The following is a 21,709-nucleotide window of genomic DNA, read 5'->3' on the forward strand; positions in this document are numbered from 1 at the left end:
TCCTCCTCTCCTCTTCCCATCCCCTTCCTCTCCTCTCTTCCTCCTCTCCTCTCCCCTTCCTCTCCTCTCTTCCTCCTCTCCTCTCCCCTTCCCATCCCCTTCCCCCTCCTCTCCTACTTCCCTCCTCTCCTCTCCCCTTCCCATCCCCTTCCCCCTCCTCTCCTCTCTTCCTCCTCTCCTCTCCCCTTCCTCTCCTCTCTTCCTCCTCTCCTCTCCCCTTCCTCTCCTCTCTTCCTCCTCTCCTACTCCCCTCCTCTCCTCCCTCCCTCCTCTCCTTCTGCTGTCCACCTCACCTTTCCTCCTCCTCCTCTCCTCTCCTCTCCTCCTCCTCCTCCTCCTCTCTTATCTCTTTCTTACATAACCACAGGGATTTAGAAGAGGGAAGGAAATATGGAGGATTTATAGAAGAGAAGATAAACAGACCGCTGGCATTATAGGTTGTGTGTGTGTGTGTGTGTGTGTGTGTGTGTGTGTATGTGTGTGTGTGTGTGTGTGTGTGTGTGTGTGTGTGTGTGTGTGTGTGTGTGTGTGTGTGTGTGTGTGTGTGTGTGTGTGTGTGTGTGGACGTGTGTGGACGTGTGTGTGTGGACGTGTTTAACTATTCTTGTGGGGACCAGAAGACCCTACAAGAATAGTAAACGAACAAAAAGTTGACCAGCTGGGGACATTTTGTTGGTCCCCACAAGGTAAAATGCTATTTCTAGGGGGTTTAGGGTTAAGGTTAGAATTAGTGTTAGGGTTAGAATTAAGTTAAATATTAAGGTTAGGAGCTAGGGTTAGTTGTAGGGTTAGGGTTAGGAGCTAGGGTTAGGTTTAGGGTTAGGATAAAGTTGAGGTATTTGGGTTAGGGTTAGGGTTAAGGTTAGGGTAAGAGTACGGGTTAGGATTAGGGTTAGGGAAAATAGGATTTTGAATGGGACTGAATTGTATGTCCCCACAAGGTTAGCTGTACAAGACTGTGTGTGTGTATGTGTGTGTGTGTGTGTGTCAGGGACAGTACAGACAAAGGTCAGGGACAGTACAGACAAAAAAACACCATATTCCTTAAGGGCAGATTTGAGAGGCCAGCAGTCATCTTAACTATGGGCAAAAGTTTCCTCACCCTTACCTCTGCTGAAGCCCTGAGCAGTAGATTTTACCTTTAAACACTGATCTCAGTCTTTGAGTTCTCTCCCTAATGGTTAAGGCTAGGATGTAGAGAGAGTAAGCTGATCCTAGATCTGAACGTAAAGGTGACTTTTACCCTGATATTCCCTCTTCGCTCAGCCTGTCACCCATTAAATACTGAGAGATGACAAAAATAACTTTGCAGAAAGAGAGAGAGAGAGAGAGAGAGAGAGACAGTGAGAGAGACAGCGAGAGAGACAGTGAGAGAGACAGTGAGAGAGACAGCGAGAGAGAGAGAGAGAGAGAGACAGCGAGAGAGAGAGAGAGAGACAGAGAGAGAGAGAGAGAGAGAGAGACAGTGAGAGAGACAGCGAGCGAGAGAGAGAGACAGTGAGAGAGACAGCGAGAGAGAGACAGAGAGAGAGAGAGAGAGAGAGAGAGAGAGAGAGAGAGAGAGAGAGAGAGAGAGAGAGAGAGAGAGAGAGAGAGAGAGAGAGAGAGACTCTTAAAGAAGAAGTTACAGGTCTGTGAGAGCCAGAAATCTTGCTTGTTTGTAGGTAACCAAATACTTATTTTCCACCATCATTTGCAAATAAATTCATTAAAAATCCTACAATGTGATTTTCTGTATTTTTTTTTCTCATTTTTTCTGTCATAGTTGAAGTGTACCTATGATGAAAATTACAGGCCTCTCTCATCTTTTTAAGTGGTAGAACTTGCACAATTGGTGGCTGACTAAATACTTTCCCCCCCACTGTATATATAAATGTACCAATACATTAATATGAGATCGGGACTCTGGTCAAAAGTAGTGCACTATATAGAGAATAGAATGTCATTTTGGACAAGACCCTAACTCTAACCAAACACTATAGCATGAGGTTATATTGATGATGTGTTGAATTTACATGTTACATTTTCAGGACACTAACATTTCATTCCAGCTAACCAATGAATTCACAGCGTTTTGCCACTAAGCCAGTTGAAGGTACCCAGAAGCATTCTGATGGGGGAAAAAACACAAAATGTGGAAAAATTTGTGAATGTAGCATTTTGGAAATAAACTTCACACAAACAGATTTGTCGTGAGCCATTTCTTTTTTAGTTTGGTTCTTTTCTGTCCCTTGATGACTCATTTGTACCCCACGGGTGTTGGAGCGGGACGTAGGTTTCGGGTTGAGAGCACATTTAGGGGAGAGCGGTAGGGAGGGAGGAGAGAGAGTGAGAGAGAGACTTTAATTCTGAGACTACAGTCGTGGCCAAAAATGTTGAGAATGACACAAATATACATTTTCACAAAGTCTGCTGCCTCAGTCTGTATGATGGCAATTTGCATATACTCCAGAATGTTATGAAGAGTGATCAGATGAATTGCAATTAATTCCAAAGTCCCTCTTTGCCATGCAAATGAACTGAATCCACAAAAAAACCTTTCCACTGCATTTCAGCCCTGCCACAAAAGGACCAGCTGACATCATGTCAGTGGTTCTCTCGTTAACACAGGCGTGAGTGTTGACGAGGACAAGGCTGGAGATCACTCTGTCATGCTGATTGAGTTTGAATAACTATGTAAAATACTATACAACAGGACAAAAAAAGGGGCTGAAATGAAGATACTGAGAGTGTTACGAATGTATCTGGGTGAGCCAAAGCAGCCATTTTATGCCAGAGGGTTTCGAGTGCTGTGAGTATGGCTCTAAAATAAAATTCCATTCATATGGGTTTATTGGCATTGGAAACACATGTTACATTACAACACATGTTACATTATTACATTACACCACATGTTACATTACACCACATGTTACATTACAACACATGTTACATTATTACAATACACCACATGTTACATTACACCACATGTTACATTACAACACATGTTACATTATTACATTACAACACATGTTACATTACACCACATGTTACATTACACCACATGTTACATTACACCACATGTTACATTACAACACATGTTACATTATTACATTACACCACATGTTACATTACACCACATGTTACATTACAATACATGTTACATTACAACACATGTTACATTATTACATTACAACACATGTTACATTACACCACATGTTACATTACAACACATGTTACATTACACCACATGTTACATTACAACACATGTTACATTATTACATTACAACACATGTTACATTACACCACATGTTACATTACAACACATGTTACATTATTACATTACACCACATGTTACATTACACCACGTGTTACATTAAAACACATGTTACATTACACCACATGTTACATTACAACACATGTTACATTACACCACATGTTACATTACAGCACATGTTACATTACACCACATGTTACATTACAACACATGTTACAGTATTACATTACAACACATGTTACATTACAACACATGTTACATTAAAACACATGTTACATTATTACATTACACCACATGTTACATTACACCACATGTTACATTACAAAACATGTTACATTATTACATTACAACACATGTTACATTACAACACATATTACATTATTACATTACAACACATGTTAAATTACACCACATGTTACATTACAACACATGTTACATTATTACATTACAACACATGTTACATTGCAACACATGTTACATTACAACACATGTTACATTATTACATTACCTCACATGTTACATTACAACACATGTTACATTATTACATTACAACACATGTTACATTACACCACATGTTACATTACAACACATATTACATTATTACATTACAACAAATGTTACATTACAACACATGTTACATTACAACACATGTTACATTACAACACATGTTACATTATTACATCACATCACATGTTACATTACAACACATATTACATTATTACATTACAACACATGTTACATTACACCACATGTTACATTACAACACATGTTACATTATTACATTACAACACATGTTACATTACAACACATGTTACATTACAACACGTGTTACATTACAACACATGTCACATTACAACACATGTTACATTACAACACATGTTACATTATTACATTACAACACATGTTACATTACAACACATGTTACATTACAACACGTGTTACATTACAACACATGTCACATTGCAACACATGCATTACAACACATGTTACATTACAACACATGTTACATTACAACACATGTTACATTACAACACATGTTACATTACAACGCATGTTACATTACAACACATGTTACATTACAACACATGTTACATTACAATGCATGTTACATTCCAACACATGTTACATTACAACGCATGTTACATTACAACGCATGTTACATTACAACACATGTTACATTACAACGCATGTTACATTACAACAAATGTTACATTACAACGCATGTTACATTACAACGCATGTTACATTACAACACATGTTACATTAAAACACATGTTACATTCCAACACATGTCACATTACAACACATGTTACATTACAACACATGTTACATTACAACACATGTTACATTAGAACACATGTTACATTACAACACATGTTACATTACAACGCATGTTACATTACAACACATGTTACATTATTAACCCTCCCTCCCTCTCTGTCTCCCTCCCTCCCTCTCTGTCTCCCTCCCTCCCTCTCTGTCTCCCTCCCTCCCTCTCTGTCTCCCTCCCTCCCTCTCTGTCTCCCTCCCTCCCTCTCTGTCTCCCTCCCTCTCTGTCTCCCTCCCTCCCTCTCTGTCTCCCTCCCTCCCTCTCTGTCTCCCTCCCTCCCTCTCTGTCTCCCTCCCTCCCTCTCTGTCTCCCTCCCTCTCTGTCTCCCTCCCTCCCTCTCTGTCTCCCTCCCTCCCTCCCTCTCCCTCAAGGTAGACACACACACACACACACACACAGAGAGACTGTGAAAATGGCAGCAAAGCGTGTGTTTCTCCGCCAAAGCCTGAGAGAGGCCAGACAGTCATGCCAAAGACAATTATACTAAAAGTAATCTATGGTGACAGGATGCCTAATTCTGTCTCTCTCCTCTCCATCTCTCTGTCTCTCTCTGACTCTCTCCTCTCTCTCCATCTCTTTCATCCTCTCTCCATCTCTCTGTCTCTCTCCTCTCTCTGTCTCTTTCCTCCTCTCTCCATCTCTCTGTCTCTCTTCTCTCTTTCTCTCTCTCTCTCTGTCTCTTTCCTGCTCTCTCCATCTCTCTGTCTCTCTCCTCTCTCTCTCTTTGTCTCTCTCCTCTCTTACCCTGTCTATATCATTTATCCTCTTAATCTCTTGTGTGTGTTTGTGTGCTTGCACGTATAACTGTGTGTGTGTGTGTGTGTGTGTGTGTGTGTGTGTGTGTGTGTGTGTGTGTGTGTGTGTGTGTGTGTGTGTGTGTGTGTGTGTGTGTGTGTGTGTGTGTGTGTGTGTGTGTGTGTGTGTGTGTGTGTGTGTGTGCATGCATGCGCATGTGAATGTGTATGCTGGTTTTGTGTGTGATTGTAATGGAACTGCCAGGCGTGTACATATGTGTTTTGCTTACACACAGATCTCAGTGTTCGGCTCATTAGCACACAGCAATGGAATGCCACTTCAAATGAAAAGGCCTGGATAGACGGACCGTGGTGACCGGATAGAGGGACCGTGGTGACCGGATAGACGGACCGTGGTGACCGGATAGACGGACCGTGGTGACCGGATAGACGGACCGTGGTGACCGGATAGACGGACCGTGGTGACCGGATAGACGGACCGTGGTGACCGGATAGACGGACCGTGGTGACCGGATAGACGGACCGTGGTGACCGGATAGACGGACCGTGGTGACCGGATAGAGGGACCGTGGTGACCGGATAGAGGGACCGTGGTGACCGGATAGACGGACCGTGGTGACCGGATAGAGGGACCGTGGTGACCGGATAGACGGACCGTGGTGACCGGATAGACGGACCGTGGTGACCGGATAGACGGACCGTGGTGACCGGATAGAGGGACCGTGGTGACCGGATAGACGGACCGTGGTGACCGGATAGACGGACCGTGGTGACCGGATAGAGGGACCGTGGTGACCGGATAGACGGACCGTGGTGACCGGATAGACGGACCGTGGTGACCGGATAGAGGGACCGTGGTGACCGGATAGACGGACCGTGGTGACCGGATAGACGGACCGTGGTGACCGGATAGACGGACCGTGGTGACCGGATAGAGGGACCGTGGTGACCGGATAGACGGACCGTGGTGACCGGATAGAGGGACCGTGGTGACCGGATAGACGGACCGTGGTGACCGGATAGACGGACCGTGGTGACCGGATAGACGGACCGTGGTGACCGGATAGACGGACCGTGGTGACCGGATAGAGGGACCGTGATGACCGGATAGACGGACCGTGGTGACCGGATAGACGGACCGTGGTGACCGGATAGAGGGACCGTGGTGACCGGATAGACGGACCGTGGTGACCGGATAGACGGACCGTGGTGACCGGATAGAGGGACCGTGGTGACCGGATAGACGGACCGTGGTGACCGGATAGAGGGACCGTGGTGACCGGATAGACGGACCGTGGTGACCGGATAGAGGGACCGTGGTGACCGGATAGAGGGACCGTGGTGACCGGATAGAGGGACCGTGGTGACCGGATAGACGGACCGTGGTGACTGGAGTCCTTTTATATGTTCTATTTATATACAAAGACGTTTAGGATGAGAAGGATTGTGTGTGTGTGTGTGTGTGTGTGTGTGTGTGTGTGTGTGTGTGTGTGTGTGTGTGTGTGTGTGTGTGTGTGTGTGTGTGTGTGTGTGTGTGTGTGTGTGTGTGTGTGTGTGTGTGTGTGTGTGTGTGTGTGTGTGTGTGTGTGTGTGGTTCCCTGGTTCTATGAGTCCATGATCACCATGAGTGGTGACGGAATGCCTAATTCTCTCTCAGCCATTCTCTCAGCCATCTCTCAGCCACGCTACAGACCCCAGCATGTGAGACAAAACCACTCCGACCGACACACACACACACACACACACACACACACACACACACACACACACACACACACACACACACACACACACACACACACACACACACACACACACACACACATACTGCAAGATACTCAGCTACTTTGCTCGAGGCCACGAGGGGGAAGGTGTGTGTGTGTGTGTGTGTGTGTGTGTGTGTGTGTGTGTGTGTGTGTGTGTGTGCGTGCGTGCGTGCGTGCGTGCGTGCGTGTGTGTGTTTCCTCCCGTCTCTCTTCAGAGAAAGTCACTGAGGCAGATTGACAGGAAGGGATCTCAGAGGTCCGCCAGGGTCAATCGTCCCCTACGGACCGTCCCCCAAGTCCGTCCCCCACTGCGACCCAACCACGGAGGTCACCACACACCCGTTCTGCCCCGGCACACACACGTCCCCTTCTTGCCCTCTCTGTCTCCCCAGAGGTCGCCTTAACCTTCATACTGTCATAACCAGAGCCCTATTCCATATCCAGTGCACTACTTTAGACCAGAGCCCTATTCCATATCCAGTGCACTACTTTAGACCAGAGCCCTATTCCATATCCAGTGCACTACTTTAGACCAGAGCCCTATTCCATATCCAGTGCACTACTTTAGACCAGAGCCCTATTCCATATCCAGTGCACTACTTTAGACCAGAGCCCTATTCCATATCCAGTGCACTACTTTAGACCAGAACCCTATTCCATATCCAGTGCACTACTTTAGACCAGAGCCCTATTCCATATCCAGTGCACTACTTTAGACCAGAGCCCTATTCCATATCCAGTGCACTACTTTAGACCAGAGCCCTATTCCATATCCAGTGCACTACTTTAGACCAGAGCCCTATTCCATATCCAGTGAACTACTTTAGACCAGAGCCCTATTCCACATCCAGTGCACTACTTTAGATCAGAGCCCTATTCCATATCCAGTGCACTACTTTAGACCAGAGCCCTATTCCATATCAAGTGCACTACTTTAGACCAGAGCCCTATTCCATATCCAGTGCACTACTTTAGACCAGAGCCCTATTCCATATCCAGTGCACTACTTTAGACCAGAGCCCTGTTCCATATCCAGTATGGACTCTACTTTAGGGCTCTACTTTAGACCAGAGCCCTATTCCATATCCAGTGCACTACTTTAGACCAGAGCCCTATTCCATATCCAGTGCACTACTTTAGACCAGAACACTATTCCATATCCAGTGCACTACTTTAGACTTGAGCCCTATTCCATATCCAGTGCACTACTTTAGACCAGAGCCCTATTCCATATCCAGTGCACTACTTTAGACCAGAGCCCTATTCCATATCCAGTGCACTACTTTAGACCAGAGCCCTATTCCATATCCAGTGAACTACTTTAGACCAGAGCCCTATTCCACATCCAGTGCACTACTTTAGATCAGAGCCCTATTCCATATCCAGTGCACTACTTTAGACCAGAGCCCTATTCCATATCAAGTGCACTACTTTAGACCAGAGCCCTATTCCATATCCAGTGCACTACTTTAGACCAGAGCCCTATTCCATATCCAGTGCACTACTTTAGACCAGAGCCCTATTCCATATCCAGTGCACTATAAAAGGAATAGGGTGCTATTTGGGAAGCAGGTATTGTGATGACAGCTCATCAATGTATCACAACATCACAGGGGACTGGTACAACACATAGAGGAGTTATAACCACACACACACACACACACACACACACACACACACACACACACACACACACACACACACACACACACACACACACACACACACACACACACACACACACACACACACACACACACACACACACACACGTTCTAATGCATTACAATCTCCCAGTGAGAATGTTCTTCCTGATAGCACAACGGGGAGTGTGTTGTGTCAGAACAGAATCTTACTCCCAAATAGAACCCTATTCCCTACAAAGTGCACTACTTTTCACTGTAGTGCACGTTATAGGGAATAGGGTGCCATTTGGAATGCAACGAGGTGTAGTGTTACATACAGAGTGACGTTTTAAGTGGTGTGCTGTACATGAGGGCTTAAGGAGAATTCTCACTAAACACACTGTTGTTCTGAACTGAACTGAACTGAATGAACTGAATGAACTGAATGAACAAACTGAACCGAACTGAACTGAATTAACAAACTGAACGAACTGAACTGAATGAACTGAACTGAATGATCAAACTGAATGAACTGAACTGAATGAACTGAACTGAACGAACTGAACTGAATGATCAAACTGAATGAACTGAACTGAATGATCAAACTGAATGAACTGAACTGAATGATCAAACTGAATGGACTGAACTGAATGAACAAACTGAATGAACTGAACTGAACGAACTGAATGAACAAACTGAACCGAACTGAACTGAATAAACTGAATGAACTGAACTGAACGAACTGAATGAACAAACTGAATGATCTGAATGAACAAACTGAACGAACTGAACTGAATAAACTGAATGAACTGAACTGAACGAACTGAACTGAATAAACAAAACTGAACTGAATAAACTGAACTGAACAAACTGAATGAACTGATCTTAACTGAATAAACTGAACGGAATTAACAAACTGAACTGAACTGGATTGAACTGAATGAAGTAAATTGAACTGAACTGAATGAACAAACTGAACTGAACTGAATGAACAAACTGAACTGAACTGAATAAACTGAACTGAACTGAACTGAATGAAGTGACCTAAACAAACTGAATGAACTGAACTGAATGAGCAAACAAGGATACAGCAAAGGTCACATCAGTTCCATTTATCAAGGGTCAACAGCAAAAAAGCAAAGTACTGCTTTTAAAGTAGGTTTGAAGTTGACGTCAGATTAATGTCAGGACTTATGTGTTCACATTGAGCATATAGAGCGCCTTTGGAACCTATTCACACCCCTTGACTTTTTTCACATTTTGTTACGTTTCAGCCTCATTCTAAAATGGATGAAATGAAAAAATATCCTCATCAATCTACACATAATACCCCATAGTGACATCACAATACCCTATAATGACAAAGCTAAAACAGGTTTTTAGAAATGTTTACAAATAAAAAAAATACCTTATTTACATAAGTATTCAGACCCTGTGATTTGATATTCAAAATTGACCTCAGGTGCATCCTGTTTCTACAACCTGATTAGAGTCCACCTGTGGTAAATTCAATTGATTGGACATGATTTGGAAAGACACACCTGTCTATTTAAGGTCCCACAGTTGACAGTGCATATCAAAGTAAAAACCAAGCCATGAGGTCAAAGGAACTTTTTGTAGAGCTCCGATACAGGATTGTGTCAAAGTATAGATCTGGGGATGGGTACCAAAAAATGTCTGCCGCATTGAAGGTCCCCAAGAACACAGGGCCTCCATCATTCTTAAATGGAAGAAGTGTGGAACCACCAAGACTCTTCCTAGAGCTGGCCGCCCGGCCAAACTGAGCGATCAGGGGAGAAGGGCCTTGGTCAGGAGGTGACCAAGAACCAGATGGTCACTCTGACAGAGCTCTAGAGTTTCTCCGTGGAGATGGGAGAACATTCCAGAAGGACAACCATCTCTGCAGCACTCCACCAATCAGACCTTTATGATAGAGCTGCCAGACAGAAGCCACTCCTCAGTTAAAGGCACCTAAAGACTCTCAGACCATGAGAAACAAGATTCTCTGATCTGATGAAACCAAGATTGCACTCTTTGGCCTGAATGACAACCGTCACGTCTGGAGGAAACCTGCACCATCCCTACAGTGAATCATGGTTGTGGCAGCATCACGCTGTGGGGATGTTTTTCAGTGACAGGGACTGGAAGACTAGTCAGGATCAAGGAAAAGATGAACGGAGCAAAGTACAGAGAGATCCTTGATGAAAACCTGCTCCAGAGCGCTCAGGACCTCAGACTGGGGCGAAGGTTCACCTTCCAACAGGACAGCGACTCTAAGCACACAGCCAAGAAAACGCAGGAGTGGCTTCAAGACAAGTCTCTGAATGACCTTGAGTGGCCCAGCCAGAGCCCGGACTTGAGCCTGATCGAACATCTGTGGAGAGACCTGAAAATAGCTGTGCAGCGACGCTCCCCATCCAACCTGACAGAGCTTGAGAGGATCTGCTGAGAAGTATGGGAGAAACTCCCCAAATACAGGTGTGCCAAGCTTGTAGCGTCATACCCAAGAAGCCTGTAATAACAGCATCAGAAAACTGAATAAATGGTCTGAATACTTATGTAAATGTAATATTTCAAGGGGGGTTTTTGTAATACATTTGCATAAATTTCTTAAAACCTGTTTTTGCGTTGTCACTATGGGGTATTGTGTGTAGATTGTTGAGAGATTTTTTTAGTCTTTTTTATCCATTTTTCGAATAAGGCTGTAACGTAGCAAAATGTGGAAAAAGTCAAGGTGCCTGAATACTTTCTGAATGCACTGTTCAATGTCTCTAGGGTTACGTCCTGACAGATAGAAAACATGGGAGTTTTGAATGACTGTGAGAACATCAACAGGTTTAGGAATGGTATGCATCAACATCTATCTATCTCTCTCTCTCTCTCACTCTCTCTCTCTCTCTGTGATAACCACCAGATTAGAGCTCTGTCTCTCTCAGTCCCACGTAACAACAGGGCAATAGAAACATCAACATCACTAGAATGAGGATAGTAATAGTGTCGAAGGGAGGGAACGAGTGAGAACCAAAGAAAGAAATGCCGTTTTTTGTTTTCTGTGGCGAACAGAAAGGAAAGTAGGAGGGGTTTACTTGGCAGAGAGTTATGTGTGTGTGTGTGTGTGTGTGTGTGTGCGTGTGTGTGTGTGTGTGTGTGTGTGTGTGTGTGTGTGTGTGTGTGTGTGTGTGTGTGTGTGTGTGTGTGTGTGTGTGTGTGTGTGTGTGTGTGTGTGTGTGTGTGTGTGTGTGTTTGTGTGTGTGTGAGACTGACATTAACACGTCTTGGGTTCCATCCTGCCTCTGTCTGCTCCTAATGACACTATTATTTAGGCTCCCGAGTGGCGCAGGGGTCTAAGGCACTGCTTCGCAGTGCTAGAGGCATTACTACAGACCTGGGTTCGATCCCGGGTGTCTGTGTCGCGACCGGGAGACTCATGAGGGGGCGCACAATTGGCCCAGTGTGGTCCAGGTTAGGGGAGGGTTTGGCTGGCCAGGATGCCCTTGTCCCAATCACGCTCTAGCGACTCCTTGTGGTGGGCCGGGCCCCTGCAAGCTGACTCCGGTCCCCAATTGTACGGTGTTTCCTCCGACACATAAGGGTGGCTGGCTTCCGGGTTAAAAGAGCAGTGTGTCAAAAAGTGGTGCAGATTGGCAGGGTCGTGTTTCAGAGGATGCATGGCTCTCGACCTTCACCTCTCCCAAGTCCGTACGGGAGTTGCAGCGATGGGACAAGACTGTAACTACCAATTGGATATCATGAAAAAGGGGTTAAAAAGTACACAGAGAGAGTAGAGTAATGGAGATAGTAGAGAAGAGAAAACAGTAGAGAGAGAAAGCGGGGGGACGGGAGGAGGAAGATTTACACTTTCTATTTAAACAAAGGTTCTAGAACTATCCATCAGGAAGTCTCCATCATCGCCCACTTGACCCACTGCCAGACCTGATGTGTTTGTTTTGGCTTCACTTCCTAGTTGTATTCTGCTTTGACACAACGACATAGGGTTAAGTGCCTTGCTCAAGGGAACATTTGTCCTATTAGACATAATCACTGTGTACCCCCCCCAACCCTCTTTTTACGCTGCTGCTACTCTCTGTTTATCATATATGCATATATATGCCCCCTGTCATATATCCCCTCTCTCTCATCCTCCTTTCTCTCCATCCCCCTCTCTCTCATCCTCCTCTCTCTCCATCCCCCTCTCTCTCTATCCTCCTCTCTCCATCCTCCTCTCTCTCATCCCCCTCTCTCAGCCCCCTGTCTATCTTTGTCTCTCTCCATCCCCCTCTCTCTCCATCCCCCTTTCTCTCCATTCTCCTCTCTCTCCATCCTCCTCTCTCTCATCCTCCTCTCTCTCTATCCTCCTCTCTCTCCATCCCCCATCTCTCTCCATTCTCCTCTCTCTCCATCCTCCTCTCTCTCATCTTCCTCTCTCAGCCCCCTGTCTCTCTATCTTTGCCTCTCTCCATCATCCTCTCTCTCAATCCTCCTCTCTCTCAATCCTCCTCTCTCTCCATCCCCCTCTCTCTCTCCATTCTCCTCTCTCTCCATCCTCCTCTCTCTCATCTTCCTCTCTCAGCCCCCTGTCTCTCTATCTTTGTCTCTCTCCATCCCCCTCTCTCTCTCCATTCTCCTCTCTCTCCATCCTCCTCTCTCTCATCTTCCTCTCTCAGCCCCCTGTCTCTCTATCTTTGTCTCTCTCCATCCTCCTTTCTCTCCATCCCCCTCTCTCTCCTCCTCCTCTCTCCATCCCCCCTCTCTCTATCTTCCTCTCTCTCCATCCTCCTCTCTGTCCATCCTCCTCTCTCTCCATCCCCCCTCTCTCTATCTTCCTCTCTCTCCATCCTCCTCTCTCCATCCTCCTCTCTCTCATCCCCCTCTCTCAGCCCCCTGTCTCTCTATCTTTGTCTCTCTCCATCCCCCTCTCTCTCCATCCCCCTCTCTCTCCATCCTCCTCTCTCTCCATCCCCCTCTCTCTCCATCCTCCTCTCTCTCTCAGCCTCCTCTCTCTCCATCCCCCTCTCTCTCCATCCCCCTCTCTCTCCATCCTCCTCTCTCTCCATCCTCGTCTCTCTCCATCCCCCTCTCTCTCCATCCCCCTCTCTCCATCCCCCTCTCTCTCTCCATTCTCCTCTCTCTCCATCCTCCTCTCTCAGCCCCCTGTCGCTCCATCCTCCTCTCTCTCATCCTCCTCTCTCAGCCCCCTGTCTCTCCATCCTCCTCTCTCCATCCCCCTCTCTCTCTCCATCCTCCTCTCTCTCATCCTCCTCTCTCAGCCCCCTGTCTCTCCATCCTCCTCTCTCTCATCCTCCTCTCTCAGCCCCCTGTCTCTCCATCCTCCTCTCTCTCATCCTCCTCTCTCAGCCCCCTCTCTCTCATCCTCCTCTCTCAGCCCCCTGTCTCTCCATCCTCCTCTCTCTCATCCTCCTCTCTCAGCCTCCTGTCTCTCCATCCTCCTCTCTCTCATCCTCCTCTCTCAGCCCCCTGTCTCTCCATCCTCCTCTCTCTCATCCTCCTCTCTCAGCCTCCTGTCTCTCCATCCTCCTCTCGCTCATCCTCCTCTCTCTGCCTCCTGTCTCTCCATCCTCCTCTCTCTCATCCTCTCTCTCATCCTCCTCTCTCAGCCCCCTGTCTCTCCATCCTCCTCTCTCTCATCCTCCTCTCTCAGCCCCCTGTCTCTCCATCCTCCTCTCTCTCATCCCCCTCTCTGAGCCCCCTGTCTCTCTATCTTTGTCTCATTACTCTTTTCTATAGCAACATCATATCTGTCACGCTAAGGAGGAGAGGAGGGAAAGGAGGCTGGATTTAGAAACTCGTTGGTATAAAAATTATATGAGCCTTAATTTCTCCTCCATTTATTTCCATAATTACCACAAAGGGAGAGAGAGAGACGGGGAACTTCAGGATGTGTGTGTGCGTTTGTGTGTGCGCGCGTTTGTGTGTGCGCGTCCGTGTGTGTGTATAAGCCACACTAGTTGTACTCCTGGCACATTGTTCACAGTGCAGTATGACATGGTGAAAGCTGAGCCTGTGGTCTGTGGTTCTATACTATACTATACTTACAGTTTGCAGAATGATTCCATAATGGCTGGGGTCTAATGGAATGTTCTAATGTACTGTTGGAATGTGATGGTGGAAAACAAACCCACACTGTTACTCATCCAAGGGTCTAAACAGCGCCGTGTGTGTGTGTGTGTGTGTGTGTGTGTGTGTGTGTGTGTGTGTGTGTGTGTGTGTGTGTGTGTGTGTGTGTGTGTGTGTGTGTGTGTGTGTGTGTGTGTGTGTGTGTGTGTGTGTGTGTGTGTGTGTGTGTGTGTGTGTGTGTGTGTGTGTGTGTGTGTGTGTGGTAGTTAATGACCCCAGCTGAACCCACGTTACCAAAACACGTGTGTTTAAGATGCCAAGGTGAGAGATACAAACTACAGAATGTATTCCCTCATCATACAGAGTCCTTCAACACACACACACACACACCCACACACACCCACACACACACACACACACACACACACACACACACACACACACACACACAGACAGACAGACAGACAGACAGACAGACAGACAGACAGACAGACAGACAGACAGACAGACAGGCAGACAGGCAGACAGGCAGACAGGCAGGCACTCATGCAGACAGACATATATGCAGACAGACACACACACAAAGACAGACAGACAGACAGACAGACAGACAGACATTTGTCTGCTGATTTTGAATAAGCTAACATTCCTATGCTTTTCTTATCGTGAAAAATACCCGACTCCTCCTGCTAGGATGCTCCAAGCTCCAAATACCAAAATTCCCAGCCTTACCTGACCTTGTCCGCACAACTTCCAGCTTCTCCATGTCCACTGCCAGTGGGAATGGGAAGAGAGAGAGAAAAAAAGAAAGAGAGACGCCCCAGACTCTGAGGTAAGTATTGTGAGTCATTAACTGACTGAAACTGGGAGTGTGTCAGCAAGAACGAAGGAGAGATAGAGGGAGAGAGAGAGGGAGAGAGCAAGAGAGCGAGTGAGAGAGCACGAGAGGGAGAGAGAGAGAGAGAGAGAGGGAGAGAGAGGGAGAGAGAGACAGAGAGAGAGGGAGAGAGAGACAGGGAGAGAGAGACAGAGAGAGGGAGAGAGAGAGAGAGAGGGAGAGAGGGAGAGCGAGAGAAAGAGAGAGAGTGAGTGAGAGAGAAAGCCTCTTGAATTGAATTGAGAAAGCGTGAGAGTGCATGAGAGAGATCACGAGAGAGCGCGAGAGAGAAAGAGAGAGAGAGAGAGACAGAGAGAGCACGAGAGAGCGTGTGAGAGAGAGAGAGAGACAGAGAGAGAGAGAGAGAGAGAGAGAGAGAGAGAGAGAGAGAGAGAGAGAGAGGGAGAGAGAGAGAGATTCTCCTCTAATACGTCAAGCGGAGAAAGAGAAGAAGTTAATGGTAATGGCTATATTCACACCCTCCCCTCCTGTCTCCCCCTCTCTTCCCCCATCCTACCCCCTTCTGTCTCCCCCTCTCTTCCCCCATCCTACCCCCTTCCCTCCCCTCCTCCTCCTCAGCGCTGCTCTTCTCTTCCTCTCAAACCGTTTCCTGTTTCCTGAGGTGACAGATAACTGGCCAATAGGGAGTTTGGGACTGATAGGACCCAGGGCAAGAGGGGTGTGTGTGTGTGTGTGTGTGTGTGTGTGTGTGTGTGTGTGTGTGTGTGTGTGTGTGTGTGTGTGTGTGTGTGTGTGTGTGTGTGTGTGTGTGTGTGTGTGTGTGTGTGTGTGTGTGTGTGTGTGTGTTCAAGTTTTATTGTCACATGCACAAGTACAGTGACAGCTATACAGAATATACAGTATATACACTTCATGTCCAAAAGGTATGTGTACACCAAACATCTGGCCATTAATATGGAGTTGGCCCCCCCTTTGCTGCTGTAACAGCCTCCACTCTTCTTAGACGGCTTGATGTGGAAGGCTTTCCTATAGATACTGGAACATTGCTGCGGGGACTTGCTTCCCTTCAGCCACAAGAGGATTAGTGAGGTCGGGTACTGATGTTGGGCGATTAGACCTGGTTCGCAATTGGCGCTTCAATTCATCCCAAAGGTGTTCGATGGGGTTGAGGTCAGGGCTCTGTGCAGGTCAGTCAAGTTCTTCCACACCGATCTCGATTAACCTTTTCTGTATGGACCTGGCTTTGTGCAAGGGGGCATTGTCATGCTGATACAGGAAAGGGCCTTCCCCAAACTGTTGCCACAAAGTTGGAAGCACAGAATTGTCTAGAATGTCATTGTATGCTGTAGCTTTAATATTTCCCTTAGCTGGAACTAAGGGGCCCAAACCATGAAAAACAGCCCCAGATCATAATTCCTCCTCCACCAAACTTTACAGTTGGCACTATGCATTGAGGCAGGTAGCGTTCTCCTGGCATCCGTCAAACCCACATTAATCCGTTGGACTGCCAGATGGTGAAGTGTGATTCATCACTCCAAAGAACGTGTTTCCACTGCTCCAGAGTCCAATGGTGGCGAGCTTTACACCACTCCAGCCAACGCTTGGCATTGCGCATGGTGATCTTGGGCTTGTGTGCGATCGCTTGGCCATAGAAACCCATTTCATGAAGCTCCCGACAAACAGTTCTAGCAGGGCAGATATTTGACAAACTGATTTGTTGTGAAGGTGACATCCTATAACGGTTTCACGTTGAAAGTAACTGAGCTCTTCAGTAAGGCCATTCTAATGCCAATGTTTGTCTATGGAGATTGCATGGCTGTGTGCTCGTTTTTATACACCTGTCAGCAACGGGTGTGTCTGAAATAGCCAAATCAACAGATTTGAAGGGGTGTCCACATACTTTTGTATATATATATATATATAATAAGGAAAACATGAGAAATAGAAAATAAGAGAGGAAGCAGGATACAGGATTAGAGCCCGTAGCAAATGTACCATGTGGTTACTGAGGTAGATACAGTAAGTACTTGTAGGAGTAGGAGAAAGTGGCTGGCAGCAGCACCAACAATACTAACAATAGGTGGATATACATGTAAACAGGGCTGAAAAGTGACTGTGTGTGTGTGTGTGTGTGTGTGTGTGTGTGTGCGTGCGTGCGTGCGTGCGTGCGTGCGTGCGTGCGTGTGTGCGTGTGTGCGTGTGTGCGTGCGTGTCCATATGATTTACAACCACATTATAACACACACACAAAACATGTTCACTGATGAGAGCGTTGGGAAAAACTTCACCACTCAAATTAACAAAGGCTAAATTTGTGTTTGAGTTCAATGTGACATTCCTCTCTGAATCTACAACCATCACTTAGTACACAGCCAACACCAAAACACACGTCCGAGCAATCAGTAGCAAATCAACTATGTTGTCTGTGCGAGGCGCTATGTGGCAGCCCAAAAATAGGGTTTGGCTGTCAAGTATATGTTATATGAGGCTTAAGACTTCAGAATTAAGACTTCAGAATTAAGACTTCAGAATTAAGACTTCAGAATATCAGTGAATTGGAAAAATGCTGGAAGACTCTGTTAAAAACAACTATTCAACAGAGAGAGAGAATTTAAGTTAAAAACAAATAGCCCGGAAGTTACCAACCTGTTGTTGACGTTAGAGTGGAATTCGTTATGCAGAGAGTACGATAAACATATTATTTTCAAGGGGAGCAGGCCTAGCCCCTTAGTGGTGCTACAGCTCACACGGCCGTGTTGAGGAAACTACACCATCAAGGAAACTACACCGTCAACACGGCCCTGTTGAGGAAACTACACCATCAACACGGCCCTGTTGAGGAAACTACACTGTCAACACGGCCCTGTTGAGGAAACTACACCATCAACACGGCCCTGTTGAAGAAACTACACCGTCAACACGGCCCTGTTGAGGAAACTCTACCGTCAACACGGCCCTGTTGAGGAAACTATACCGTCAACACGGCCCTGTTGAGGAAACTACACCATCAACACGGCCCTGTTGAGGAAACTACACCATCAACACAGCCCTGTTGAGGAAACTACACCATCAACACAGCCCTGTTGAGGAAACTACACCATCAACACGGCCCTGTTGAGGAAACTACACTGTCAACACGGCCCTGTTGAGGAAACTACACCATCAACACGGCCCTGTTGAAGAAACTACACCGTCAACACGGCCCTGTTGAGGAAACTCTACCGTCAACACGGCCCTGTTGAGGAAACTACACCGTCAACACGGCCCTGTTGAGGAAACTACACCATCAACACGGCCCTGTTGAGGAAACTACACCATCAACACAGCCCTGTTGAGGAAACTACACCATCAACACGGCCCTGTTGAGGAAACTACACCATCAACACGGCCCTGTTGAGGAAACTACACCGTCAACACGGCCCTGTTGAGGAAACTACACCATCAACACGGCCCTGCTGAGGTATCTACACCATCAACACGGCCCTGTTGAGGAAACTACACCGTCAACACAGCCCTGTTGAGGTACCTACACCATCAACACGGCCCTGTTGAGGTATCTACACCATCAACACGGCCCTGTTGAGGTACCTACACCATCAACACGGCCCTGTTGAGGTACCTACACCATCAACACGGCCCTGTTGAGGAAACTACACCATCAACACAGCCCTGTTGAGGAAACTACACCATCAACACGGCCCTGTTGAGGAAACTACACCATCAACACAGCTGATCAGATCTTCTATTAAGGGACTGATATCTGATCCTACGTTGCCCAAACTCTCTCAAGACGAAACCGTTTTATTAGAGTAAACTGTCACTTTATCTGAACTGAAAGCTGCTTGTTTAAATCAGAAGAAAGATTATACGCCTGGTATTGATGGAATACCTCCTGAACTCATTCTCAAATGTTGGGATGAGTTAAGACCAGTTATTCTTATTCTTAAGACCAGTTAGACTCAACATTGCTGTTGAAAAAGGACAATTACACAGAGACATCAACACAGCTATTATATCCCTAACCCCTAAGAAAGGAAAATACCTCACAAATTGTGCTAATTTTCGGCGAGTCAGTTTAATCGGAACAGAAATGAACATGTGTGCCAAAGTTCTAGCCAAGCGCCTAGAGAAAGTTATTAAAGAAGCTCATACATCCTGATCAAACAGGGTTTATTAAGGTCGTCAGGCAGCCCATAACGTGCTCCACCTGTTCCATGTGGTTGCTGAGGCTTCCAGTCTTGATAACCCAACGTGTGATGTGTTATCATTAGATGCAGAGAACGCCTCTGAACGCTTAGTGTGGGAATATTTATGGCTTGTTCTTGAACATTTTTGGTGTTGGGGCTAGATTTATACATGTGATCCACACCATGTATGTGAATCTTTCATCTATTATATCTACAGGCACTACCCATTCTAATCCATTTACTATATAACCAGGATGTAAACCTACAGGCACTACCCATTCTAATCCATTTACTATATAACCAGGATGTATATCTACAGGCACTACCCATTCTAATCCATTTACTATATAACCAGGATGTAAACATACAGGTACCACCCATTCTAATCCATTTACTATATAACCAGGATGTAAACCTACAGGCACTACCCATTCTAATCCATTTACTATATAACCAGGATGTATATCTACAGGCACTACCCATTCTAATCCATTACTATATAACCAGGATGTAACATACAGGCACTACCCATTCTAATCCATTACTATATAACCAGGATGTAAACCTACAGGCACTACCCATTCTAATCCATTTACTATATAACCAGGATGTATATCTACAGGCACTACCCATTCTAATCCATTTACTATATAACCAGGATGTAAACATACAGGTACCACCCATTCTAATCCATTTACTATATAACCAGGATGTAAACCTACAGGCACTACCCATTCTAATCAATTTACTATATAACCAGGATGTATATCTACAGGCACTACCCATTCTAATCCATTTACTATATAACCAGGATGTAACATACAGGCACTACCCATTCTAATCCATTTACTATATAACCAGGATGTAACATACGGGCACTACCCATTCTAATCAATTTACTATATAACCAGGATGTAAATCTACAGGCACTACCCATTCTAATCCATTTACTATATAACCAGGATGTAAACATACAGGTACTACCCATTCTAATCCATTTACTATATAACCAGGATGTAAACCTACAGGCACTACCCATTCTAATCCATTTACTATATAACCAGGATGTAAACCTACAGGCACTACCCATTCTAATCCATTTACTATACGACCAGGATGTGAACAAACAGGCACTACCCATTCTAATCCATTTACTATATAACCAGGATGTATATCTACAGGTTCTACCCATTCTAATCCATTTACTATACAACCAGGATGTACATCTACAGGCTCTACCCATTCTAATCCATTTACTATATAACCAGGATGTAAACCTACAGGTTCTACCCCTTCTAATCCATTTACTATACAACCAGGATGTGTATCTACAGGCACTACCCATTCTAATCCATTTACTATACAACCAGGATGTATATCTACAGGCACTACCCATTCTAATCTATTTACTATATAACCAGGATGTATATCTACAGGCACTAACCATTCTAATCCATTTACTATATAACCAGGATGTAAACCTACAGGCACTACCCATTCTAATCCATTTACTATATAACCAGGATGTATATCTACAGGCACTACCCATTCTAATCCATTTACTATATAACCAGGATGTATATCTACAGGCACTACCCATTCTAATCCATTTACTATATAACCAGGATGTATATCTACAGGCACTACCCATTCTAATCCATTTACTATATAACCAGGATGTATACATACAGGCACTACCCATTCTAATCCATTTACTATATAACCAGGATGTAAACCTACAGGCACTACCCATTCTAATCCATTTACTATATAACCAGGATGTAAATCTACAGGCACTACCCATTCTAATACATTTACTATATAACCAGGATGTATATCTACAGGCACTACCCATTCTAATCCATTTACTATACAAA

The 21,709-nt window shown here is 45.5% G+C and overlaps 1 protein-coding gene across 3 annotated transcripts in view; it reads right to left on the reverse strand.

The window, feature by feature from the left end:
- LOC129835513 (NHS-like protein 2) overlaps window positions 1-21,709 on the reverse strand; it is a 154,814-nt gene that overhangs the window by 40,556 nt on the left and 92,549 nt on the right. Inside the window, exon 1 of one of the 3 annotated variants that reach the window (XM_055901172.1) lies at window positions 15,540-16,150. The exons of the other annotated variants lie outside the window; for them this stretch is intronic. Coding sequence (XP_055757147.1) covers window positions 15,540-15,657 — 118 coding nt within the window. The 5' untranslated portion in view covers window positions 15,658-16,150. Of the gene's footprint in view, window positions 1-15,539; window positions 16,151-21,709 lie in introns of those variants that run through there. 3 annotated transcript variants of the gene reach the window in all.

Source organism: Salvelinus fontinalis, chromosome 36, assembly GCF_029448725.1.
Source record: "Salvelinus fontinalis isolate EN_2023a chromosome 36, ASM2944872v1, whole genome shotgun sequence".
NCBI classification, from domain to species: domain Eukaryota; kingdom Metazoa; phylum Chordata; class Actinopteri; order Salmoniformes; family Salmonidae; genus Salvelinus; species Salvelinus fontinalis.